The sequence below is a fragment of the Amblyomma americanum genome, chromosome 3 (assembly GCF_052857255.1).
Source record: "Amblyomma americanum isolate KBUSLIRL-KWMA chromosome 3, ASM5285725v1, whole genome shotgun sequence".
NCBI lineage: Eukaryota > Metazoa > Arthropoda > Arachnida > Ixodida > Ixodidae > Amblyomma > Amblyomma americanum.
In genome coordinates, this window is record NC_135499.1 from 167,634,563 (window position 1) to 167,661,667 (window position 27,105).

Sequence of the window (27,105 nt, forward strand, 5' to 3'; positions counted from 1 at the left end):
ATCTTGCCCTTCATCTAAGGTTTGTAGTTTTTTCCTGTACAAATGTTCGTAGTTTCTATGTTTCATCTTCTCTGGAGGCGTAGCCCTTTCACTTAAAGGCTCTCGTAGGAGAATGCATGACGAATTCAAAAAATGAAACTGTGTGAATGAACACATTGGCGACTCCAAGAAACCATTCACGTGTCCTAAAATCACCGTTCATCTAAACTGATAATGCGATCGAAGAATTCTCGTCGATTTGCAGCACAAATATTCGTCACTTTGCTGCTCTTGGCGCTCGCTTAGTCAGGATGGTCCTCCTCACGGCGCCGTTCACGGCGCTCCACATTGGCCTGAAGCGCTGGCGCTGAAGCTGGAAAGCTGGTGATGGAAATGAACATTCCGCCCAGCAGTCCTCCTCATGGGTGTACCTGCGGTATGGTTGGCCTTCCGTTAATGGTCGTTGTCCGTATTAAAAAGTTGCTTGCGAAATCCAGAAGCAGTATCATGCGTGATGATGTTAGTGTCTCTAGCTGTTACCGGTTTGCATTCTAATGTGAAGCAGCATTTTGTTTTGCGTGTCAGGGCTAACCAAGTAGCTATGTGGCCAGCTTTGTGGAACGCTGGGATAAATTTCGCCCACCTAGGCTTCTAAATGAGCATTGAAATTTCAGCGCATCGACTCTGCCGAGTTCCACCTCCGCGCAAAGTCTCTGCAGCCGGTTTCGAACCCGCAACCTAATCCTTAGTTGGAGAGCTCAGTGCATATCAGTCACAAAACTTTGTCCCTACGATATCTGTGTCAATAACGTCTTCGTATACTCAGTCCGCGACAAGATCTGTAAGAATAAATCTATCATTCGGATAAAAGTTCCAGGACAAGTCAGGCTCCTGTGAACGTCCGGCAGTAAATTATGCTTTCAGTTCTCTCTTTATTTTTGCAGCGCTGTCTCTTTAAGCTAATGTTCCCAGCCTCCGCATGCGGACACGTGATCAATCTGTGCAGGTGGTCCATGCCTTGCGCTAACTTCGTCATCTTGTCTAAAGGCGAAGACGTCAGGCAAGCCTTGATTGCACAGCGTGGCAGGCGAAGTGCTCTGAACACTGCCCATATAAGGGAAGCCAGAGCCACGAAAGTTCGACGCAAAGAACGTCGTGCGAACACTCTCGAGACGCTGCCAGAAAATGCGCTGCACGAAGCTCAAGTTCGTGTCAACACGTTTGTCACACCATATAACGTCATCAGCTTGACTACGTCCACTGCAGGACAAATGCCTCTCTAATGTCCCTCCAATTCAAGCTGTCCTGTTCAAGTTGCGGCAACCTTTCCTCCCAAACTTCCTGGCATCTCCCGCCAACGTGACTTCTTTCGCCTCCTGCTGTGCTGGTTTTGTCTTGGGGCCGGTTCAGTTTCTCTGAAGGACCATCGGTTGTGTTCACTTCGCATCACATGCCTTCCCATTTGTTCTCCTTTATTTGAACTAGGATATCATTAAATCGCATTTTTTTTCATGACGGCATACTGCTCTCTTCCATCATAAAGGTACACTTATCATTATCCTTTCCCCAGTTCACTTGAAGGACACTAATAAGCCGCTATCGAGCACCTGAAAGTACCTGAGAAGTGCGCTCCACCACAATCTTATCCTCCTAATTATTTCGCGCATCTGTTCCGTGTCACTGGTTGCTACCTGCGCTAAGTAGATGAATTCTCTGAAAACATGCAATGCTTCGCTACCTATACCGCGAACTGTTGTGACTTTCCGAGAGTACTAAACATTACTTTAGTTCTCACTCGTCTTAGCCAGCCGCCGCGGTGCCTCAGTGGTTATGGTGCTCGGCTGCTGACCCAATAGACGCGGGCTTCATCCCTGCCGCGGCGGCCGCATTTCAATGGAGGCTAAAAGCTGGAGGACCGTGCGCTGTGCTATATGAGTGCACTTCAAAGAATCCCGGGTGGTCTAGATTATCCGGAGCCCTCCACTACGGTGTGCGTCATAACCTGAGTCGCTTTGGGACGTTAAACACCATAAAAACCATGAACTGGTTTTAACCGTACCAAAACAGAAGTACTATCTCACCCCTCATGCGCGGTAGCCGCATTCGAGCAAATGTGAAAATTGCAAAAATACAATGTAGTCTAACTAGCTCTGACCACGCGCACCAAAACGGATGTGTAATCGCCATTCAATTTCTTTATACACTCTTCTTAGTTACCACATCATCTAAGCGCCAAGCTCGATGATCGTGGACGATGGCTTTGAGACAGCGAACTTTCTGATAAGGTAGCGAACAATAAGAACATGGCTATTCGTTCCTGCAGTTAGCAGAAGTGACGACGCGTAAATCGCTCAGATTTTTTGTCTTCGCATAATATAATGATTCGACTGCAGCGGAGGCATACTCGTTTGAGTATCCGCCTCACATGCGGGAGGTGCAGGATTCTATCCCGAGTGCCGCTGGGTATCCGCCGGTGATACAATGAGTGCAAGCTTACCCCTGCCTGGTGCCCGGCTTCTTTAGGATGAAGTGCTTGGGAAGTGGGTGTTTGACTCCAACTTGAGTAGAAGAAGAAAACCTTGTGTCATTGTGCTTAATTGCCACAGATGACCTTGCACCATAAAAATTCATAATCATAATCATATTCATAATAATAATTTATCGATTGTTGCCTTCTGAGTTCTTTTCATTACTATATCACACAAGCAAATATAATCTGCCTATTGGAGTAAAACGCGGTCGCGACTCAGCACGTCCTCGTTGATTCCGCCTGAGCCTGCTCATTTCGCCCAGCGAGTTTCTATGGTGCAACCGTGATGGCCAGAACAATCGTGTCTGCTGCTGGATGTAGGCATGAGACTGCTATTCATTATTTGGCCCATACTAGAGCTTACACCACGTTGTAAGAGTCCAGATTTTACTGCAGTAATCTAGACAATTAGTTGTGCTTACTGAAGAAGCGTCCAATCTACCATTCAATGAAATGGTCAGTATTTAGATATCTCTTATAAGGTAGACTATCCTATTAAGAACAACTTAAAATGGTGTGTCAAACTAAACGAAAATACACTCAGTTGTAGATCCGTGACAGAATCACGGGACGGTATTGCTGCTAAATAAAAAAAAAAAAACTCACAGTGCGCTTATAACTGTGTAACACGAGATTCAAGACTGCTGGTTGCGGTGGTGTAACTAATATCGTTGATTTGTTATCATTTATCTTCTCTGGAAGAGCGCTCGTGACATCACAACAGTGTCACTCGTGACGTCAGCGCGTTCGGATCACTCACAGTGCTCCGTTGTCCTGGTGTGTGGCTGTGACGACATGCCTGACACAATCGCATGCTCACCAATCAGTGCGGCGTGTGGATGGCAACTCCGACACCGCAGGACATGGAAACATGCCCTTAACATCTGCCGCTATAAAACAATACCTTTGTTTCACTCAGTGTTAACTAAAACCATGCTAGACGGCGCTAGAAATGAGTGGAATTGGAGGAAAGATGCGAAATCGAAAACCGGTTTTTGAAGAATGAAAATGCCGGAGTTATTGTCTCACATATCGCTGGGCACCAGAACTGTGCCGAAAAAGAAGGGAGGAGGATGGGAGGTAGCGGTACTGCTGTAGTAGAGGGGTCCGGAATAATTTCGACCACCTGGGGATCTTTAACGTGCACTGACACCGCATGGCACACGGGCGCTTTTTTGCTTTTCACCTCTATCTAAACGCGGCCACGGCGGCCGGGTTCGAACACATATCCGTCTCAGTAGCCAAGTGCCCTAACCACTGAGCCACCGCGGCGGGTTAAGGTTTTAGAGTATATGTGTTTTTAGAATTTATAGGAATGCTTGTCAACCCCAATCGTCTATAATTAACTGTACAATGAGAATTTCATTTGATAACAGTAACTGCTTTAACTAAATTTACACCTTCAGGCTGAGCATCATGCGAGTGAGTGCTTCAGCAGCTGTGCAAAAGAGCTGGCGGCCTGAAGTTTGACCAGCCAGGACATCGAAGGCTTATTTAAAACGTATGCGTAGTGCTCGCCAGTCCTCTTCCCAGTATACAGCACAAGAACCACAGCGGGAAGCAGCCCTGCTTTCGGGCCCAACTGACCTGCGCGTCTCGTCTATGCAGCGGTGCTCCCTCATTGTTTCGATGTCTGCCGTGTAGCACCGCATGCGACCGTCTTTGTGGCGGAACGCGAAGTGGGGCTCCCGCATCACCTCGACGGGGCAGTTGACTCCGGTACCGTTGACTAAGCAAGACCTGGGGACGGCGTTTCCTTTGCACGTCTCCATACACTCCGCCTTTGTGTTGAACTGAGGCTCTCCCTTGTTTACCAAAGGGCACCTGCCCTCTCTGAAGGACCATTCCACGCACCTGGAACTGAATCGTGGAGAGCTGATGACACATCGCAAAGGGGGGGGGGGGGGGAGTTGCCCATTTCATGCATTTACAACTGCAATACTGCAATACTTCCTGTGGCGACGAGCAATCGATATCAAAGACAACCCTTTTCTTTTTGTCTTGGTACTATACTGCAGTACGTATTTTTTGTTGAAATTTGAAAAAGCTTAAACACCGGTTTTGACAGCGAAAATTTTTCATGCCGGTTTTATTTCCCTCTCTCTATCAAGAATATGGACCCTAGCACAGAACCATTTGTAACGTCATCTCAGTGATTGTAGATTGTAGGTCTGAAAAATATTTGTTGGCCGCCCTTGCAAAGAGCAGTCTTTTTTCAGGTGACTACTGATATTTGTTATTTTTTAGCAATAAGCTATGATTCGATTGTACAGCACATTCTGAGATACATTTATCGCGCATTATCAAAAGAAATGTGCGAAGGCTACAGATCATACCTCGAGCAGCGTTATAATAAAGGTTGAAATATAGACGTGGAGCGCTGAGAAAAAAAAAAACATTTCACGGCAAGATACCCGTATGTGCGGTGGAACCACCACGTCTTCTTGAGGTGTCTCTTTCGGCAAGGAATCAACTCTGGCACAACTTCGCAGCTGGTATGCGGTGGGTCACTCTCCACGCACTTCTTGTGGCACTCATCGGCGCTGGAGAACCGGTTGACACCGTCGTTGCACAGGTACGGGAGCTCATCGGTGACATTATAGCACATGCCCTCCAGAAAGCTCTTGTAGACTCCTGGGATGGTCTTTTCGCAGAACTTGAATTCGCGGCCAGTCACGGAACACTGCGTACAATGATGCACGTTTTTTTTCTGGTTCACACTCGAGTCCTAACGAGAAGCTACTCTTTAAATGCCGCTACAGAGTGAAGGCTCTATCGATCCAGTGCTCTGTAAGAGGCCGGATAACAATCGCCTCTAAATCAAGGCTTTCGCTTGACGTGAACGGAGTAGAACGGCAAGGTATCTAGAAGTAAGTTGCGCATCAGTAAAACTCCACAAGGGTGCAGTGTTTGGTATCAGGCAAATACTCGAAAACGTTTTCCAAACAATTATAAACGTTGCATGAATACTATTCGAATAGCAACCAGGATCTACTAATCGCTGCTTTGGGTTATGGCAAGTTCCTAGACGATCCGGAAAACTGCTTTTTACGGTAGCGCCATAAACGCCCTATCACATTAATTGCGATCGCTGCGAAAATTTTGAGCGAGAGAAGGCTTGTTGCTGCTTACGTTGACGATGCCCCGATTGCGCTTGGCAGTAGTGGTTGCAGGAGTTCTCTTTGTAGTTGTACGAGTGGTCGGTGTATTGGTAGTGGATGTAGTGACTTCGGTAGTTGTAGGTTTGGTTGTGGTTACGATCGTGGTCTTTGTGGGTTCAGTGCTAGTGGGTTGAATGGTAGTGGGTTGAGTGGTAGTGGATTGAGTGGTAGTGGGTTGAGTGGTAGTAGGTTCTGTGGGTTCAGTGAATTCAGTGGCTGTAGTGACTTCCGTAGTTGTAGGTGCGGTTTCCATCGTGGTTGTTATGGCTGCTGTGGTACTGGTTGTAGTGGTTTCCGTAATTGTGGTTTTCGACGAGGCCGTTGGGGGTTTGGAAGTAATAGTAGTAGCCTCCGTTGTGTGTGCGGTTGTGGTTTTCTCTGTAGTCGTGGAGGCAGTAGCAGTGTTGCTAGCACTAATCTGAGCCGTGCTGCTAGTGGTGTCGATGTCTGTCTTCTTGCTTGTGGGGCTGGGATCCGACCTGGGCATGGTGTCGGTCACGTTTATGTAGATGCTCCTCGACAGACCGGTTTCCAGGCTGATGTCTGTCGCCCGCTGCTTGCGGGTGGCCACCTGCTTCGCAGCCCACACCATGCCCGACACGATGAGGTACAGCACAAGCAGGAGCAGCGCCAGCGTTAGCACGAAGCGCCACGCCAGTATCGTCCAGGTCCTCATCATGCTCGAGTCGTCGTCGTAAAAAAATTGCCGGTGACGTACGGTCACTGCGCAGAAGAGATGCAACAGCACTGACACATTCCATCACATCTAATCGAAATACCGGAGCAAGCAAAGACTTTTTATTCGATGGCCAAGCCCATCGGCGTCAGTTGCCTCAGGCTTCCATTTCAATAGCGTTTGATGCGCTCCTATCCTTATCGGTTGCCACTGACACTTCATCGTCACCACACGACATGTTTAAAATTTCCCCGAAAAGCAGCTTCGAGTTGGTAAATTCTACCCGAAACCATAGCACAAGTCTCAACAAGAAAGACTTTTCCGAAGGCATGGCGTAGTGATCAGTTATGCTCCGCTTTCCCGCTCACATTTATATCTCTTCGATTGTCGTGACCGTGAGTGGACAACTATCTCTAAAATGGAAGCACCAAGAAATAATACGCCGAATTTTACGAGAAGGCGCACAGACCCCATGTCGCAAAAAATCCCGTGTCATCGTTGTCGTCGGTGTGACAGGAAAATTCGTACTGGTCGAAACGTAGGCTTTTACACGAGGGTCCCATAGATGGTGCCAGCTACACAAGTGGCACATCCGTAAATCCCTGACCCTACCGCTATGCCACGCATCCACGTTCGCACGTCATGGTTAGAGCGGTGATTGATATGTATCGCGTGTGGTCTTTCCAATAATGATTGTGACTGTGAGAGAGGAAAAACTGTCCGTGTCTGCGTGCGATAGAGGAACTGCTGTCGCGTCATACCCGCGAAGGCGGGACCTAAGTGTCCTCCCTAATTTTTTATTCATTTTGTGCGCACCGTTCGCGATAGAACATAATGTCAATATAAAGGGAAAAAGGTGGAGTCCAGATTTCTAGATTAAACGCATTTGAACGGCAAGAGGAGGATTACTCGTCTGCATGCTCACGTCTAGTGGAAGGTTGGTTGGTGTGCTTTCGCCGAAGCCCACTCACCCAACCTGAAAAGTGTTACACTGTCACCTCCGAGACAGGAACAGGTCAAAAGGAATAAGCTCTAGGAGGAGTCTGCAATCAGTATGCCCCGTAGGCTCTGAGCGTGGTACTTAGTGAAGCGCTCATTCGCATTATCTCTAGTGAGTTCTCCTCGTGAAGAGTTTTGATGCCCGGTATGTTTGATCTATGACTTGAACGAGAGAGAGATGGAGCACCCGAGAGCTTCCTTGTGTGGAAGGAATGCGTCCGCCGCGGTCACCGTTGAGGAGGGAGTGGAAAGTCGGTTAAACTTCACCATCGGAAAGCCGTTTTAGGAGCGCTCGAAAGGCGTGTCTCTTCTCCGTCAGGTCCACATACGTCAGATTTGAGGCATCCGGAGTGGCATTCATAGGATTCTAAAACTAAGGGAACAGCACCATGCTGAACTGTACGAGGGTCAATACGGAGCCTTGAGGTATGTCGTTGTTTTTAGTGAAGCGTCAGACACGTTTTTTCCCGACCTCTATGGCGAAAGAAGGGCCTTCCAGGATCGATCGCACAAAGATGAGTAGTCGAATCAACATGAGATGCGATGTCATTAAGGAAGGTTAAAGCTTGGCGAGTGACTAAGAGTCTTAGAGGGTGATATGCGTTGTTGACACCAATTCTATGCAGCAAGAGTATTAAGCAGGGCTTGCCACTCAGGATTGCCCTGGTAAGAAGTGCTAATGTTTTAACGTAGTTAAACCGAGTAGACGTTAGAAAGTATGGGGTGCCAAAGAAAGGAACCCTGAGGATGCCAAGGTCACCAGCAACGTCACCCTCCCATTGGCTATAGCTGGCGCGACGCTACTTGGAATTTACACGAGCTTCTGCCAAGTTGATGCAGCTTGCCACGACCCTTCTCCGAACTAGTCCGGGTTTACTGAGTTACTATGAGCCGTCACACAAGATTTTTGCATGGAACCGTGTTAAGCGGTTTTTTCGCATTAAAGGTCATGCAGCTCGCCTGAGTGTCTGAGTCTAGATCATGCCAATACGTGCAAGGTGACACCACCGATACTGTCCCAACCTCCTGGATGGTCGCATGTCAAGCGTCCGCTCTAGGAGCTTACAGTGCGCAGATTATAAGAACGAAGGTTGCGCTAACCACTTGGGTGCATTCCAGGCTTCTGAATAGGCACCCCCTTCGTATGTTTCCAAGAAGTTCAGCCCCTCTGAGCTTTCTCGAATATTCATTTCAATGTGGGGTTCTCAGTGCTCTCAAATACTTCATGAGTAAGTCTGTCTGACCAGGCAGATTGCCACATTTCGTTCAGCTCTGTGCCAGAGGAAGCTCGTGTATTATAAATAGTACCAGTCTAGCACCTACGTCCGCTTGGCTTGAATTCTATTTGACATGAACTTCAAAGGCAGTTGAATCCAGGAGGCAGAGCCCACGCTGGTAGTTTAAATATCTACGCACAGAGGATTGCGAAAGTCCCGTTCCTTGTTTGACAAAAACCTGCAGCTTCAATTTTGAGCATAAGAATCCGCAGCGTATTAGTGCGTCAGAGTCTTGCAATACATCTGCTTCCGGAGTACAGCTGTTGTGCTCGCAATGGGATGACATAGCCATAATTGATCACTACTTGCATAAGCTGTGTGAAGGTGGCGTTTGAAAGGGCGGTTATTTGCCACACTTTTATTTTCAGTGGTTATTAACGCATTCCTATTTACGAGTTGTGCCATTAAATGGCATGCTTGAATGCCTGAAGAGCGACTGTTGCTTTAAACTTGTATTGCAACGAAAAGTTTGCGTTTAATGCCTGGGGGTTTTAAGTACCAATTATGTAAAAGGGACTGTTTGTATTAACTTGTATAACAACAAACGGTTTGCATTTACAGCCCAGGGCCTTCCTGCCTACCTACCGGTAACCAAGCCCATTCTGAACACTCCTGGACACAGTTCATACTAAAAGAAGCTACATTAAACAGCTCAACACCCAAATGCGTTCTGAAGTTCTAGCAGGAAATAGGATTCGGCTCTTGGGCCTTTCAGGAGATAAAAATTCGTCGACCAAACTTACATTGGTCTGACTGAGTAGTCCGTGAAGATCTGGGCGCTCCGTAGGAAGTTTCCTCCACCGAGGCGGACATTTCAGCGAACGATTCTGTTCGTGGGCTGGAGGCATAAGGCGAAGGGCTCCTTCCGCCCATAGTCTCCTTCGTAGGGGAGATGTCTCCTCTCATGGTCTCCTTGATGACTGTTGTCTTCCCTAGCGGGATTCTTGCACATGCAGGACACCTGATCACCAAGGCAGAATATAGAAGCAAGACCAGATGCTCTTCATTCACTGTCGGAAGAGCAGTGGTCATCAGTACACAGGACCTTCCCGAAAAAGAGGGACTGCATTGGAAGGCCGAGACTGTGAGCAGTGGGTGCATTCTTCTTCTTCCTCTTAAAACATGGCACATACCCACACGGGGTGGGGATTGGCCAAGGTTTAGTGGCATAAACAAGGAAATTTCCACAGGAGATTACGACAAGATTTTAGCACTGAGGGTGAATTTTGAAAAATGTATCAATAAAAACGTGAGAAGAATACTTGAAAATAACAGACAGCAGTTTGGTGAAAAAGAAGAGCTCGGAGAATTTTAAAACAATTAGCAAATTAACCTACCAGTTATGCAATCATCAGTTATGTAATCACCAGTTATGTAACCTACTAATTATGTAATCATAGAGAATCCCACAAATTGAACCAAATGCAAACCCTTTGGCGCACGCACTGAACGATAATAACACTGGAACAGATAACGGGAGCTTTAACCTGGAGAGAGGGACCTCCGGGTAAATCTTTCTCTGAAGTGGGAACTTTTGACTCTAGAGGAGAAAATGGTCTACAGATTTTTTTTTTTGAAGCGATGTTTATTGCCTCAGGGCATAAATGTTATGAAATGAGAGATGAGTGAGATGCTTAAATACTTTCCCGCATGCGTCACATGAGTTTGTCTGTGTCGACGCGCACCTGCATAGATTTAAATTCGAACTGCGAATCCGGCACCGCAACCGAGTCATTGGTACCTCACACAGCCTGGTTTTACGCGAATGGACGTTTCAATTATATGCTAAGTGCTAATAATCAGTGGTATTTAGTAAGGGATCACGTAACCTGGCTGATATGTGTTGGAACCGCTGAAGTCTGGAAATCGCCAGCAGGCTGAATTCGGGACGGGATGTGCCACTGACTCGTCTAGGTCGACTTTGCTAAGTAATCAGCCACCTCATATTAAGGAATACCTGCATGGCCGGAGACCCAGACAAAACGAACCTCCTTCAAAATGCATGGGACAAAAATGACAGGAAACGGCTCAAAAATCGTTTTGTGAAGTTTCAAGGGAGACTAAAACTGACATTCAGCGAGGACAATAACGTGAGACACATGACATGGAATTTTGTGCAGGGCCATTCTAAGAGTCAAAAATTCCGCAAAGAATATAGGAATATAATCTGGGATGCGGACAGAACAGCTCCGTGCGTAATCCTGCGAAAAAATGCCAACTGGAGCTTTTTTGGCAGCTGACGGAGGCATCGATAGAAAGCCCCGTATGATGGGGGTATTATCAGATAGAAGACCGTCTAAAATGTTTGCGGGCATGTGTTTCGCATGAGATGAGAAGGTGTGGTCAAAATGGAATTACACTGCTGCCGGCGTGTTATCAACCCGCCGCAAAGAACTGAGATCAACCCCAATCGGTGTTAAAAGGTTCTGCGTTAGCATAATTTGTGGTATTTGATACCATAGCCAATGACGAGAAAAGAATAGGACCGGTTGAGACTCAAAAATAGGTGTACTGACATCAGTCACAGGGTCCAAAGACCTGAGGATAGTTCGCACCGTGAGTATTTGAAAGCGGGAATTTAGATCAGGGATACGGAGTTCCAGATAAAGCAGGGCGTTTGAAAATGACTTTGGGAGACCAAGGCAGAGACGTAGAGCGCGCCTTACCAGTAAGATTAAGGGTTGAATCTTGTAGTTTGCGCTACCAGTGCATTATCCTCTGTCTTCAACAACCCCTGCGTGGGTACGTACCATTGCAACAGACGCCAATAGCAAGAATGTGGGATCCCCCTATTGATATTTATCAGCCGACTAAGATAAACTTCGATGAATTTTCGCTTGGTTGGATTCGCACCAAACCCTGGCCATTCCCGCACCGTGGGTATGTGCCATCGTTGTTGAGGCAACAACAACATCATCTGGCAACTACATGCACAACGCATAGATAAAAAGTACACATATAAACTGCACTGAGGACAACGTAGCGTGCTATGGAAAAGAAAATGATAGGTGCTAGGTTAAGAGACAGGAAGAGGGCAGAGTGGGTCAGGGATCAGACACGAGTTAGTGATATCCTAGTCGAAATTAAGAGGAAGAAATGGGCATGTGCAGGGAATGTAATGAGAGGTCATGATAATGAATGGTCGATAAGGGTAACACGAGAAGGCAAGGGGGGCAGTGGCGGCATGAAGTTAGGTTAGCGGATGAGATTAAGAATATTACGGGAATAAAATGGCCCCTGCTGGCAGAGGACAATGTTAATTGGAGGGATATGGAGCAGGTCCTTTTGTCTTGCAGTGGGCGTAGGCACGTTTTTGATGATGATGACATCTTGCAAATAAATATGCACTCATTTTTCACTGTGTTCCAGGTATAAATTTCGTTGCAAAAACCGTTTGCAGGGAAGCTGACGGTTCCCAACAGCATGCGATATCGGGGAAAAATGAAATCACAAGAGGACAACTTTAACGCTAACTCAAAAATCCGTTCCACTGCACTTTGAGGACTCGCCGCGGTGGCACAGTGTATGAGGTGCTCGGTTATTGAGCCAGAGCTGCCGGGTTCGAACCCGGCCGCAGCGGCCGCGTTTTAATGGAGGCGGAACGCATAAGGCGTCCATGTGCTGTGCGATGTCAGTGCATGTTAAAGATCCCCAGGTGGTCGAAGGCGATATCTTCTACGCAGGTGGCGGCTTATTGGAGACATTGTTTTTGTTCCGCCAGGGAGCCTGTTCTTGTCCCTACCATGATGTCATTGGCCTACAGGATGAATTAAATCTTTGGGATAGACACTGCCATGCTTGGCGGCCCTTGTATTTGCGATGCTAAATAGGAGGGGTGAGGTGATCATGTCTTGAGGTGTGCCTTTGTTTGGCATGGCTTGTGGGTCCGATCTTGTGGCTGCGATAGCCCTGGTAATACAGCACGGGAATTCCGCCGGCCTATCCTACCACGCCGTGACCGACTCACAGGCGGCTTGTCGGCTCCTTTCGGCAGGCAGAATAAACAAAAGATTGTTCCCGCTGGTCACGGGAATTCCCGAGTCAAATACATCCATCAAACATAAGATAGCTTGGACGCCGGCACAGTCAAGCTTGGAAGGGAAAGGGGTTGTGAATGGCCTATCTCGAGACTACAATACAAGCGGACCTTAAGCCGCTCTCCCCCAACCGTTCGCTAATCCAACCCATGTCCACAGTCTACAAGGCTGCACTCGACCACAAACGCCTTGAGCGTCGATTCCTACCGCCCCTTCACAAACAGCTGACTGCGCAGGAAGCTAGGGACTGGAGGCAACTCCAGACCAACACCTTCCCCAATCTGCACTATATTCCCAAAATGATGCCGCCTCACCTGCCCATGGTGCGCGGTCAGCCCACAGCCTATCATGCGACATGGGGGTGCTTCGGGCACAAGCCACCTAACCTTCAAACACATAGAACAAAGGAGCAGTGGAAGGCCACTCTGTCCAGCTCCGACCTGCAAGGGCAACCCTTAGGACCTTTATTTTTGTGCATAATAAATGTTTACTGCTACTGCTGCTAGCTGCTGCTACTTTGCCCAGTCGCCCACTTTCCCATTCGCCCACTCACTTACTCGCTCTATCGTCCACTCACTCACTCGCTCGCTCACAGCCATGGATGTAGGATAAAATTCAAAGCGCGGCAACCGCTTTGATGGAGGCGAAATGAAAATCGCCTGTGCTCCTGCGATGTCAGTGCACAGTGAAGAACCAGAGGTAGTCGAAATTAATGCGTAAACCTCAACAATCTCATCACATTCATCTATTCCTACACAGCGCCACTGACGTGTCCACAGAGAGAGAGAAGCAGTTAGCGTGCCTTTCCTTTCCCTAGAAGCAAATTCATTTTAGTCGCAGAGTCTATCACCTTTAATAATAATAATAATTGGTTTTTTGGGGAAAGGAAATGGCCCAGTATCTGTCTCATATATCGTTGGACACCTGAACCGCGCCGTTAGGGAAGGGATAAGGGAGGGAGTGAAAGAAGAAAGGAAGAAGGAGGTGCCGTAGTGGAGGGCTCCGGAATAATTTCGACCACCTGGGGATCTTTAACGTGCACTGACATCGCACAGCACACGGGCGCCTTTAGCGTTTTTCCTCCATAAAAACGCAGCCGCCGCGATGTTTAAAAAAGTTCGTCAGTGTTGTAGGCAGTAGCCACGTGCAGTGGCTAGGCCGGTTAGCTTGGCTGCGCTGCTGCGCGCTCGCGCGAGGCTCGCTGCGGCTGCCACGGGTTTCGTACTCGTGCCGGTATTCGCCTGGCTGGAATAAACCTGTCCTGTTGGTATCTCAACACTCAACAGCTGTGATATTTATTTTTGCAAATCCTCTTGTGTGTTATCAACAATGCAGTATCGGGGACAATTCATATGAGAATAGCGGAAGTAGATTTAAGTCCAATGAATTTGAGCTCTTGAGTAGACAGCTTGCACTTCAAAAGTGCGATGACCGTTTTTCGACCGGGATAACAAACACCATTAATATTTTTTATGAATTAATTTATTTGCCTTCTCTGTTTGAATTGCTTGTTCGAATCGCTTTGGCATTTCATTTGTCCACGATACACGTGTCATCGACCACTACCTTCACTTCCGAAAGCGAGAGCGTACGTAATGAGAAGAAACATGTAAAGTGCATGTAATATTAAAGAAAAATATAGATTATAAACTAAAAATTTTGAACAAAAGCACGCATTCAACATCCGAATCTGCTTTATTGTTGATGAATTGTGATAACAGTTCACAGTGCTGCATTTTCCCAGAAGGGCATTGTCAGAGAAAAAGATGATAAAAAAGTAACACCGCTGCTCGAAGTCACGTGAGCCTGAGGTCATCATCATCATCTCGTGCCTCGAGCCGAATCGAACGCAATCCCTTTTTTTCTGATCAGGTGCTCTGAGGGGGCGAACGTGTTTGTTCTGATATTGCTGTTTAAGAGCTTCCTTCTTGCATTCCTTTGTGTCCAGCTAACCACGGGCGGAGGAGACCATGCTCGAGAAGACCATGCGCGTCGAGACGACCGCACTTGCGAAGGCCACAATCGGGGCGGACAACGAGGGTGGAACGATGCTGTCCAAGACGCGCCATTCCTCCAGAGCAAGACGGTCTTCACGGAACCGAATCCCTGTCGTAGTAGAGGAGGCTTCCGATGGAGCAGAAGAGGCTACTCAGTCCGACTCATGTAAGTTCACAGACAATCTTCCCTCTCGGAGTGCCGATAGGCTGGGTTGTCTAGCCTATAAGTTCAAGGTGCAACCAAAGCAAAGATAATGGATGAGGGGGGTGGGCAGGTGATCGCTCTGACGTGGTAGTTGGGAACTGGTCGAGCTACCCTGCAAGAGCTAACGTGCAGCATGGAGTATCAGGGCCTCAACACCGGATAACGCTGCATCCGTTACCACGCCGCTGAATAGCTTACGTTTAAACTAAGTTTTTTTTCCTCAGCTTGTGTTCGTTTACGTTAATCTGCATTAGACGCTAGCGTTGATGAACACGCAGCGAGAAACAGATGCGAGGAGTGTTTCGTGCTCTAGTGAAATAAAAGGAAAAGATGAGAGCTTGGGGAATATTTCTGCATTTTGCGAGCTGGGGTAATTTTTTTTCGAGGGGTGATGGGGTGATAACGAACCAGAATAATACCGCGGTGAACCTTCGGTCCTTTGTACCGAAATATAGGTCGGTAGTTCCGATGGCTATGCCTGTGCTCTGTCTCACGACTTGCTGTAAAAAAAATTGGCAGTGGCTTAGCTCCGCTATGCCAGGATATACGTAGCGGGAGGCACGTTTCCCTGGCTGAGCTTGTTGTTTTGGTAATGCCAAACGCAAAGTGTCATACATTGGATTACTCACTGGTGCCAAGTCCTTTTGGTGCCATAGTCTGTCGCACATTCTACAAATGTGTCCAATTGGGTTGTTCACAAAGTCTGCTTCAACAGGCCTTCACATCCTCTTCGGCTGGTTCCCGTTGACTGACGCCTTCCATAGGCTCCATCTCGGCGGCTATGCGGCGTCTATGACGCTCGGCAGTCTGGCGTCTCCGTTTGGCAAGGCGTTCCTCTCTCTCTGTTCGGGCGTCTTCGCTTCTCTCTTCGCCTCCTGACGCTCATTCTCTGTTTGCTGAGTAGCCATGTGCCAGGCGACAACCTCAGGATCAGAAGAGTTGTTGTTCTCTTGTCAACACCGCCGTTTAGCAGCGGCTGGACTACCCTTCTGCGCATCCATATCAAGCGTTGCGATACAGCAGCCGATTATAATAATATTTCGTTTCTGGGGAAAGGAAATGGCGCAGTATCTGTCTCATATATCGTTGGACACCTGAACCGCGCCGTAAGGGAAGGGATAAAGGAGAGAGTAAAAGAAGAAATGAAGAAAGAGGTGCCGTAGTGGAGGGTTCCGGAATAATTTCGACCAACTGGGGGATCTTTAACGTGCACTGGCATCGCACAGCACACGGGCGCCTTAGCGTTTTGCATCCATAAAAACGCAGCCGCCGCGGTCGGGTTCCAATCCGGCGATTTCGGATCAGTAGCCGCGGCGGTCCCCCCCCCCCCCCCCCCCCCCCCCAGTTCCAGTTCCAGTTCCAAAAACTTTTATTTCCATCAGAAGTGGAGGCCCTCTACTCCCTACCCCTGGCGCGCAAGCCTAGGGGCAGAGGCCAGGGCCTCCGCGACTAGATGCAGGCAAAGATTTGTTGGCTCTTCGCGGCCTCTGCCGCCAGCTGGATGGCTTTCTTCTGGGTCGCGGGGTCCGCGCTTCGTTGGTGGTAGTGGTTTTATTAAAAAAATAATAGTAAAAAAAGAAGGAAAAGATTTTTGCTAGCCCCGGCATCTGCCATCGATACTGAAGCACCTGAGCTGGGGCAGCGGAAATAAAGGACAGCAGGCAGAATGGAGAAATGAAATGAAAGAGGTGTCCCAGGCAGAAGGGTTTCCCAGGCTTTTCTACTATCTGTTCCTTCCCTCACCCCTGGGGAGTGTACACACTGCCAAATTATATGGTCGAGGGTCCCCCTCTCTCCACATTTTTTACATTTATCTTCTATGTCCTCGTCTTGTAGGACGTGTGACGCCCATAGCGGGTTTATGAAATTTCCGGCCTGCAGCCTTCTCCAGGTTACTGCCTCTCTGTCCCCCCCCCGCCGATTACATCTCCGCCTTTTACGCAATGCTGCGCATGCGACGACGCGCGGTTCGGGTGATAGAGCGGCGTGCGGCGAGGCGGTGGTGACGAACGCGGCACAGCTGTGGGGTCTTTCTGGTTACGATAGTATCGGCGCATGCGCACAACTGCTTACCCGCGTGATGTCACATTCACCTTCGACGGTAGAGCGGGCGCGCGGCGCACCCACTGCTCCTCTACGGTTGCCATGGTAATGGCGCATGCGCACAAATGGCTTCTCGCATGTACCGCGAAATGCTCTACTGGTAGCCTAGTGTAGCTCCCGCTACAAAAATCAACAGAGGCAAGAATGCTTACGCTTGGGAATGCGAAACCATGTGATGGTACGGCGACCGCGTATCGTTGGAGGCGAAACGCGAAAGGCGCCAGTGTGCTGTGCGATCTACGAGCACGCTAAAGATCCCCAGGTGGTCGAAATTATTCCGGAGCCCTCCACTACAGCTCCTCTTTCTTCTTTTCTTCTTTCACTCCCTCCTTTATCCCTTTCCTTACGGCGCGGTTCAGATGTCCGCCGACATTCGAGACAGATACTGCGCCATTTTTCTTCCCCAGAAACCAAGTTTAATAATAACAATAATTGGTTTTGGGGGGAAAGGAAATGGCGCAGTATCTGTCTCATATTTCGTTGGACACCTGTTTCTATTTTTCCGTGTGCTGTGCGATGTCAGTGCATGTTAAAGATCCCCAGCTGGTCGAAATTATTCCGGAGACCACTACGCCGCCTCTTTGGCCTTAGATGCCCTTGCGCCATAAAAGCCTAGCTTCATCATTTTTCACTTTATTCCTCCCTTTACGGCGCTGTTCGGGTGTCCACCGCGATATGTGAGACAGTTTCTGCATCATTTCATTTCTAGAAAACAAGCTTTCAGCTTTCAATTCCAATACGTAGACGCCTGGCTGCGGTTGAAATGAAATGAAATGTGTTTTTGGGGAAAGGAAGTGGTGCAGTATTCGTATCACATCTCGGCGGACACCTGAACCGCGCCGTAAGGAAATAGATGACGGGGGAGTGAAAGAAGAAAGGAAAAAAGAGGCGCCGTAGTGGAGGGCTCCGCAATAATTTCTGTACAAGAGCTGAGGATTCGGCGAGATGGTTGTGATCCATCGCTTTAAGAACCAGCGCTAAAAACACACACACAGGACGAGACGAGACACACGAAAGCGCCTTCGTGTGTCTCGTCTCGTCCTCTTTGTGTGTTTTTTGCGCTGGTTGTTAACGCAATAATTTCGACCATATAGGGATCTTTACGTGCACTGACATCGCACAGCGCACTGTTGCCTTTGCATTTCGCCTCCACATAAACGCTGCCGCCGCGGTCGAGTTCGAACCCGGGTACTCCGGATCAGTATCCGAGCGCTCTAACCACATAGCAGTGGGGTTGGTTGAGGTTTGTAAACGAAGTTTTTGGCAGGCGATCGGTATTTTTTTCGCAGTAATGACTACACCCACACACACGCGCACGCGTCTGACAACCGGGAACGGGGTACGGCCAACGACTGCATCGCAACTGTGATAATAATAATAACAATTGGTTTTTGGGGAAAGGAAATGGCACAGTATCTGTCTCATATATCGTTGGACACCTGAACCGCGTCGTAAGAAAAGGGATAGAGGAGGGACTGAGAGAAGAAAGGAAGAAAGGTGCCATAGCGGTAGTGGTCGTTTAAGGAATAATTTAGACTACCTGGGAATCTTTCACGCTCACTGACATCGCACAGCACACCGGCGCCTTTGCGTTCTGCCTCCATTTAAATTCTGCCACCGAGGTCGGGTTCGAACCTGGGTACTCCGGCTGTGTAGACGAGCGCCTTAACCGTTGTGGAGGGACTCCGAATAGTTTCGGCTGACCACCTTGGGATCTTTAAAGTGTACTGACTTCGCACAGCACAGGCCGCCTTATGCGTTTCACCTTCATAGAATCACGACCGCCGTGGCGGGTAAAAAGTTTGGCTACTCTGGCTCAATAGTCGAGCGCTGTAACCGCCGAGCCACCGCAGCGGGAAGGTCATCTTTGCTGGCCAATGTTGGTGCGAGTTCGCGAATGGTTCTAACGTGCAGGGCGCTCTGTTAGCCCAGTTCCTGATTTGCTGAGTTCATCCAAAGTTTTTGCGCCAGTCGCGATGTAATGTGATAGAGTAGTGTCACGTATACATATAGAGTGGGCCAACAGCTAGACAACCAAGCAAGCGGTCTTTTGAAAGCAGAAAGTTTACAAAGCGAATATGTGGCCATCAAATAAAGCTACTTGGCTGATAGCCACGGTGCCATCACGCTTGGGAGCTATGACCCAACACCGCTGACTCACAGCAAAGCTGCATTTAAACATGGCGCCAAAATGGTGCGCACAGCAGATGATATTCATGATAACTGCAGAAAAAAGATGCATTGCCACACTATTTCGTGAGCCGACAAGTAGAGTCGATGCAACATGTACTGCAGAATTCGTAGAGCGAGGGTTAGAGAAAATAACTGCGCCGCTGCGATCAAAAGATTGCAGGGATAAAAAAAAATTGCTGCGGATCAACCGGTTATAGAGTGTGAAATACAACCGCACCAGTGGCCGATGTCGACGCGGAGACGTTAGAAGCTAGTTAGTTTATGGGGTTTAACGTTCCAAAGCGACTCGGGCTTTGAGGCAAGCCGTAGTGAAGGGCTCCGGAATAATTTCATCCACTTGGGGATCTTTAACGTGCACTGACATCGCAGAGGACACGGCCGCCTTTGCGTTTTTGGCCTCCATCGAAACGCGGCCGTCGCGGTTGGTTTCGAACATGGGTACTCCGGATCAGTAGCCGAGTGCCCTAACCACTGAGCCACCGCGGCGGGCAACTCCATGGTCTCAAACATATTTTCTGCACAATGACATGTATATCTTTCGCCCTTTATTTGTACCATATACGGGCAGCAAGTATAATGCAGTAACTACCGAAGAAGCCACAGAATAGGCTGCAGCAAGAGCTGCTTTCACTCCATCCTTTATCCCTTCCCTTACGGCGCGGTTCGGGTGTCCACCGAGATAGGAGAGGCGGTTATTGCGCCTCTTTCTTCCTTCAAAAACCAATTTTAATTTTCATTCCTTTGATTTTCGGAGCCTTGACAGGCGTTCATGTGTGCCCCGTCGACAGACAGATATAGAGGCGTATCACCTAAATGGTTCGGAGCGATGTATTCGAATATGAGATCCCCAGGTAGAGGTCCCCTGCAGTTGGTTCCCGGGTTCGAAGCCGACCACGGCGGCAGCGTTTCGATGGAGGCTAAACGCAAAGGCTCCCGTCTGCTGTGTGATGTCAGTGCATGTTAAAGATTCCCTCGTGGTCGAAATTATTCCGGAGGCCTCCCCTACGGTATCTTTCTTCTTTTCTTCTTTCACTCCCTCCTTTATCTTTCTCCTTACGGCGCGGTTCAGGTGTCGGCTCAATTGTGAGAGAGATACTGCGCCATATCCTATCTCCAAAAACCAATTTTCAATTTCAATTATTCAGTTCGTTCAGCTCTCAAAGGGCAAGCATTTTTTTTCCTGATACTGATTGAAAAAAATGGGTACACTTTGGCGCGTCACACCTAGGTTAAGAAAAGTTTGTACCAAATCTTGGTTTGTTATTGAATTTGAGAAAGATAAAGAAACGCTAGCAAGCGATACAGAAATTTCAAAACTATCTGTTGGCTTCGTATACGTTGACTAAAAATGCTGGTTTTATTTTGAACATTGTTATTCATAGTCCTCACTTAAACATATATATATATATATATATATATATATATATATATATATATATATATATATATATATATATATATATATATATGTATATATATATATATATATCCACTCATCGGTCACTGATTAGAGTAATCTAATGTAAAGCAGCGTCAACTATGCGCTATCTGTCTTGCGCAGTTCCTGTCCGTCGCGGCATATCTTCTTGCGACTACGACGACGACAACGAATCCAGACGCACAAGGCCCTGGACGATGCTGGTGTGGCGCTTCGCGTGCACGCTCGCGCTCCTGGTGCTCCTGCTGTTCCTCATCTTGACGAGCGTGGTGTGGGCTGCGAGGTACGCCGCCGCCTTGAGGGAGCCAGAGACGGGGGTCAACCTCGTTACCAGCGTCTCCAGGAGCGTCTTCATTAGCCTCGAAGTGGCCATCCCTCGCACTGGAACACGCTGCACTCGCAGGAACCGTGGCACCGTGACCACCGTTACAGCACCCGCGACAATCACAATGACAACTTCGATCACAAATTATCACGGAGACCACTACTATGACCACTAACACGCTGATCACAACTGAAGCTTCCAGAAGAGCCATAGCGGCCTCCTTAGCGATATAAATCAGACCTACTGCCACGACGAAATTCACAGCCACTTGAACCTCAACTAAACATAGCCGCAATCACCACGCGAATAGCTAGAGCCACAACGCCCACAAGACGATCACAACGACCACAACCCCAACTGCAACCATGACGAGCCTCAGAGAAGCCACAGCAGAAACTGCCACCACAACTACAACCACGGCGACACCAGGGGTAGTTGCCACTACATCGCCCACAACAACCACCACTACTACTACGACCGCTATCACAACGACCACAACTGCGACCACGACAAACCTTACATCACAATGTATACTTCTACCACTACAACCACCACAATGACCATAAGAAAAGCTGAAACTACAACGCCCACAACGACTACCACGACTACTACGATGATTAGGACGACGATCACAACAGTTCTTACCTCGACGTGCCTCATAAAGAGAAAAGTGGTGACTACCACCTCAACACGAGCACCACCGTAATAATCACATGAATAGCTGCAACTGCAACTTCTACAACTACCATAGCGCCTCACTAACAAGCACTACTACCACAGCATCTACCACGACTATCTACACAACGACCACAGTGAGAACTACAACTGCAATCACGACGACCACCACAGCGGCAACAGAACAACTGCAGCTACAAAAAAACTACGGCCACTACCACATCATCCCCGACTTCATCCGTAACTACCACCACGATGAACACCGCAATGACTACTGCAATGGTAACTTCTCGACAAACCACATAACAACCATAGAGCTCGCAACCACAACCTTGACGACTAAAATGAGCACATTAGTTGGAGCCCCAGTTGCAACAAAGGTGCCCATCACAACTACCACCACCACAACCACAACTAAAACCGCGATTACAAGTACCATGACTACTGCCACAACGACACTGCAACTTTCCCAGTTATCGCTACAGTGACAACTGCTACAACCACTGGTTTAGAGCCAGCTGGACACGAGTGTGACCTAAGCCTTTGCAAATGCGCTTTGCTCTTTTGAAATGGTGCAGCGCAAAACAACTTTATATGTGTGCATCATTAGTAAGATTTGAATGACCCCCTTGTATACTGTAGGATATTGGTTGGCGCATTTCTCATTCAGGAGGAAGAAATGATTAGCATGTACTGTTCAATTCCTATTTTACGGAATCTGATTTTACGAATCAATTTTGACTCTGCGGTCGCTGGCGGTAAAGGTTTATGTATTAGGACAAGGTTAATAAAATCCTTTGTTCAATTCTGTTTTTACTGAGGCTATTAGAGTAAATAACAGTAAGTTGCGAAGTATTCAAGGCTTTGTTTCGTAAAATCAAGCGCTCCATGCGAGAGAAAGGGTGATTGATGAATTGGAGTTCGGAGGCATCAAAATATTGATCTCTGGTCAGACTACGCAGGAAAAAGGTTAGATCTGCTGGCCATGTAACGATGGTTGCAGTTAGTACGGCTGCACCCTACGCTAAAGAAAGATAACCAAATTATGCCCTCCAACCGGGTGGCAGCCAGACAGGAACCTTTTGTTGCAAAGTCCTTGGAGAACAGATTTTGAAAAACGATGCCTCATTAGATACTATCTCATAACTTGTTACTGGAGAGGTTACGAGAGCTGACGAGATAGTTTAACACACACAAATCTACCATAGCGCCGTGTACTCGTGCACTTCAGTCAATTCTAGGCTGCGTTCGCTCTCAATTTTTTATTGCATAACAGTGTCATTCAGCGTTGCTTATTCAGCGGCATAAAATACGAAGCCGGTAAATATAGGCAGTTCGTTGTTGCAGCAATTGGCTGGGTGAAAGCTTCCGCACGTCTTTACAGCACGAACGACACGCGATGAAAGCGGGTTGAAAGGGAACCGCGGTGTTTGGTGATAGTCGGCGGCCATTCCTACCCCCCAATGGGACGGAATAACTTTGCCGCCGTGCACATGCCGCCGTGCACACTTTCACCGTTCATTTAGCGGAGCATGCAGCTGGAGTTTAATTGAAACCGTGGTGACATGACCATCAGGTCCACGCACATTTCCATGCATGGTTCGGATAGAAAGGAAGGTTTCGATGACGCCGAACTACAAACCCTCGTCTTACCTTGCCTCACACGCAGTGTTTGATTTACCTTCGACCGCCTGTACGACCGGCTGCCCCTGATGAACCATGGCCAAAACGCCATCAGTCTATAGTGATGTGCTGTAAATAAAAGTTTCTCTCTTTCTCTGGTTCTCTCTTTCGAATACATACGGAATATGCGTACTGTATGAACAACTGCTGTGCCTTTTGAAAAAAAGGTGTTCGTGGAATTTTAGAGCTACACGGAAAATATTGTTACGCCGCCGGGTACCCATTGGTGATATAACGGGTACAAGTTTTCCCCTCCTGCCTGGTGCCCGGCTTCTTTAAGGTGAAATGCTTGAAAAATGGGCCTTTGACCCCACCTTGAGTAGAAAAAAAAAACCAGTGTCGTGGCGCTCTTTGGCCGCAGATGCCCTTGCGCCGTAAAAATTCATCATGATCATAAAAAGAAAATATGGTCATCAAAAATATTCCTACATAGCGATGTCATTGGTATCCACTGTCTTGCACCAAGTTGCCAGAAACTAGAACTACTGGAATATGTTTGCTCAGAATATTTCGTAAAATTTCGTTAGAGGGAGGCTCTCTCCTCTTACAGCCAAAACTTTAGGACAAAGAAAATTGCGCAGGCCAACTAACATAATTTAGACCCCCTCGCCCGAATCTGTCCGTGGCAACAAGGCTGCCCATGAGCTGGGCCGAGATCTCTACCACCGAGCAGCACAATAAGGGCCTCACCTCGAGAGCCACTGAAGAGAAGGGCGACTAATATATCAAAAATTAACTCAGCACTATACAGGCAACACCGCAGGCAACTTCACCCCCGCCCGGTGTGACGCTTAATAACCCAATCAGCACAGGTAATTGGCCCAATGCTGGAACAGTATCGGCAAGGTAGGTATGATGAGCCTTATGGATGAGTTACTGCCTAGGGTTGGTCTGGCTCTTGATCCCGGGTGGTGGCCAACAGTCCATGACGTGCGGCGACCTGTTCAGTCCACTCTACCAGCCGCCTTTGTGAGGCCGGTTCGGAGCAGGAGACCACGATCTCCCAGGCCTCTTTGTCCGTGAGGTTTGTCCGTATCGGCAAAGGAGGGCCCTACAAAGGACCAGGATGGAACCATCCTGTTGCAATATTGGACCTGTGCTGCTTGGGGCTCAGCAAGCAGTGGCGTGGAGACGTCTTGTAACAGGCCCGCACCCAATACTAATTAAACATATTATCCCGGAAATTGAGGATGACAAATGTAGGAAATGTGGAGCGAGAGGGACCCTCGACAATATTATTTGGGAGTAAACACAATCCTCAGAAAGAACAAATAAAATAGATATTAGTGACGCCTGGGAGACCTAGCTGCGTAGCCCGGACCCTGAGCACCAGCTCCTCGCCGTCTGACTGGCTGAAGAGGCCGGCGGGTTTCAAGAAATCCAGGCCAGCATCTGACACGGAGACCTTGTCCACCCCAATCTCTCCTGGCCCTCATCTCTGAACTCAGAGGGAGAGCCCGAGGGTAGATGAGGTCGTCTTCTTCTGTTAGACAAAGTCATCGCTCACTCACTCGTAAAATGTGCTGTGTTTTATTTAATACGTCAGTAACCAACCCATATATATATATATAGCGTTCGTAGATTACGAGAAAGCATTTGACTTAGTCGAAGCCTCAGCAGTAATGCAGGCATTGCGCAATCAGGGTGTACGTGAGCCTTACGTTAAAGTACAGGAAGATATCTACAACGGCTGCACAGCCGCCGTAGTCCTTTATAAAGTCAGCAATGAAATTACAGCAACGAAGGGTGTCTGGCAGGAAAACACGATCTCGCCAATGCTACTTGCCACATCTTTACAGGAGGTATTCAGAGGCTCGGACTGGGAGCAGTTGGGTATTAGATTTGATGGTGAATATCTCAGTAACGTGCGATTCGCGGACTGCTTTGCCTTGTTAAGTCACTCTGGGGATGAGTTGCAAAGCATGGTCGGAAGAAAGAAAAGTGCTGTCGGCGACAAGAAAAATTTGGTCAAGCTTTATTATGCTTTCGCCATACCCACCTCCTTCCAAGGTAGCCATCCTCCGGTTGGCGATTCCTCCGATCTCGCCACATACTTCTTTCACCGTAACTACCTTGCGGACGGACTTTTCCCGAGGCAGCAACCCTCCAGTTACGCCTTCATATGCTGTCGCCATATCCTCTTCCTTCCATGCTAGCCCTCCCCTCCCTTCCAACGTCACTACCCTCCGGGGGGTCCTTGCAGCAAAGAGAGACGCAAATGTAGCCCTTAAGTGCATTCCTGCATTAAACACTATGGGAAGGCTGGAGTCACCTTAAGAATGGAATACGATAGCATTAGGTTTCACATTTATCACGCCTTCTGTTGCTACATTTGTGTGTGATTGCGTCACTTTCATTGCAATTGTCTCTGCTGCTATGCATAGGCTGTGGTGTGTGACGGTGCCAACATTTGCATATATCGCATTTTTTTCCTGATTTTTGATTTCGATTCTTGATCTACGTAGCTGTCTGGAAACTAGGTTGCTCAAAAACCGCTGGGCAGGTTGTGATGGCGTGACAATGTCACGTGACCTCTCTCGACCGATCAGCGAATTTCGTCACACTGGACATCGGCGGCGTTTTGATTCGACAACTCTACTGATGAGCCTGTCACCTGCCTGGTAGGGTAGGTAGAAATTAAGTCATGAGGTCATGTGACCTTTCTCAACCAATCTGCGAATTTGGTGACACCGGGCATCCGAGAAGCTTTGCTGTGACAATTGTAATGCTATGTTATTAAGAAATCAATAATTTATGAAGGTATGTTATGGTACATGGACGTTAACGTCTCAAAGCGGCGTAGCTAAGAGGGGCGCCGTAGTGAAGGGCGCCAGTTTAATTTTGACCATCTGGGGTTCTGTAAAGTGAACTGACACCGTTCAGTAGAACAGTCTATGGGTGGTTTCTATTTTGCCTCTATAAAATATTAACTAAAAACATAGATAAAACACCTTATATTTAATCTTCATATACGGTTTATTTTTGGTTGATTGTGCTGGTAGTACTCAATGCGACCGTCACCCGGTATTGTTGAAGAAAAGGAAGACAGCAAACATTGCGCGCACTGCTCGCTGTCTCGCGCCCCGTGATTCTTCGAATACCGTGCCTGGCTTCTGATCAGCTCAGCTGTTTCTTTAGGACGACCTATTTTGTTCTCCCGAGAGTTGCACTAAGGTTCTTCTCCCATTGCTTCTTTCAACTGCCATCTGGACCAGACCTCCAGACCACACACGACCCCGTCCCCGAGACAAGGCAGGAGAAGACCGCGCTCGAAAGACCATGCGTGTGGAGGAAACCATCACTGGCAAGGCCACAGCGATGGAGGACACCCAGGGTCGGACCATCCTGTCCAAGGCGCACCATGCCTTCAGCACGCGAAGGCGATCGAGGAACCTGGTGCTGGTGTGGTTGGGGGAGGCTTTCGATGGAGAGCCGAGAGCCCTGCAGACTACTAAGCCCAAGCCACGTAAGTCCAGTCCGGCCCTTTATTTTTATAATACCGGCAGGCGATTGCTGTTTGCTCTCAATATGCACTTAACGTCAACAGGCGTATCGGTGGTAAATCTACCTCACCCCCACTGTCAACCAGCAGCGGAATCAAAGATAATTCATGGCGGTCACGAAAGGGAATTGCCTTCAGGTGGTCGCTACCCTGATCAATGAAGCTCTCAGGTGTGAGTGCCACGACCTCAAAAGCTGAATTTTTGTTGTTGTTTATAGCGACTCACTGGCTCATATTTACGCTTTTTTATCTCAGATGTCATGTTTGCCTTCGAGCTTTTGGTGGTATGCTCACTACACTTTAAAGTGTAGAAGTGCGAGGTGCA

The 27,105-nt window shown here is 48.1% G+C and overlaps 1 protein-coding gene across 1 annotated transcript; it reads right to left on the reverse strand.

The window, feature by feature from the left end:
* Positions 1-256: 256 nt before the first annotated feature.
* LOC144124239 (uncharacterized) lies at positions 257-6,349 on the reverse strand. The gene is made up of 4 exons (XM_077656882.1): positions 5,642-6,349; positions 4,924-5,192; positions 4,097-4,369; positions 257-410 (listed from the first exon to the last, which is right to left on the reverse strand). Exons 1-4 carry the CDS (start codon positions 6,347-6,349, stop codon positions 257-259), a joined length of 1,404 nt encoding a protein of 467 aa, XP_077513008.1.
* Between the last annotated feature and the right edge of the window lie 20,756 nt (positions 6,350-27,105).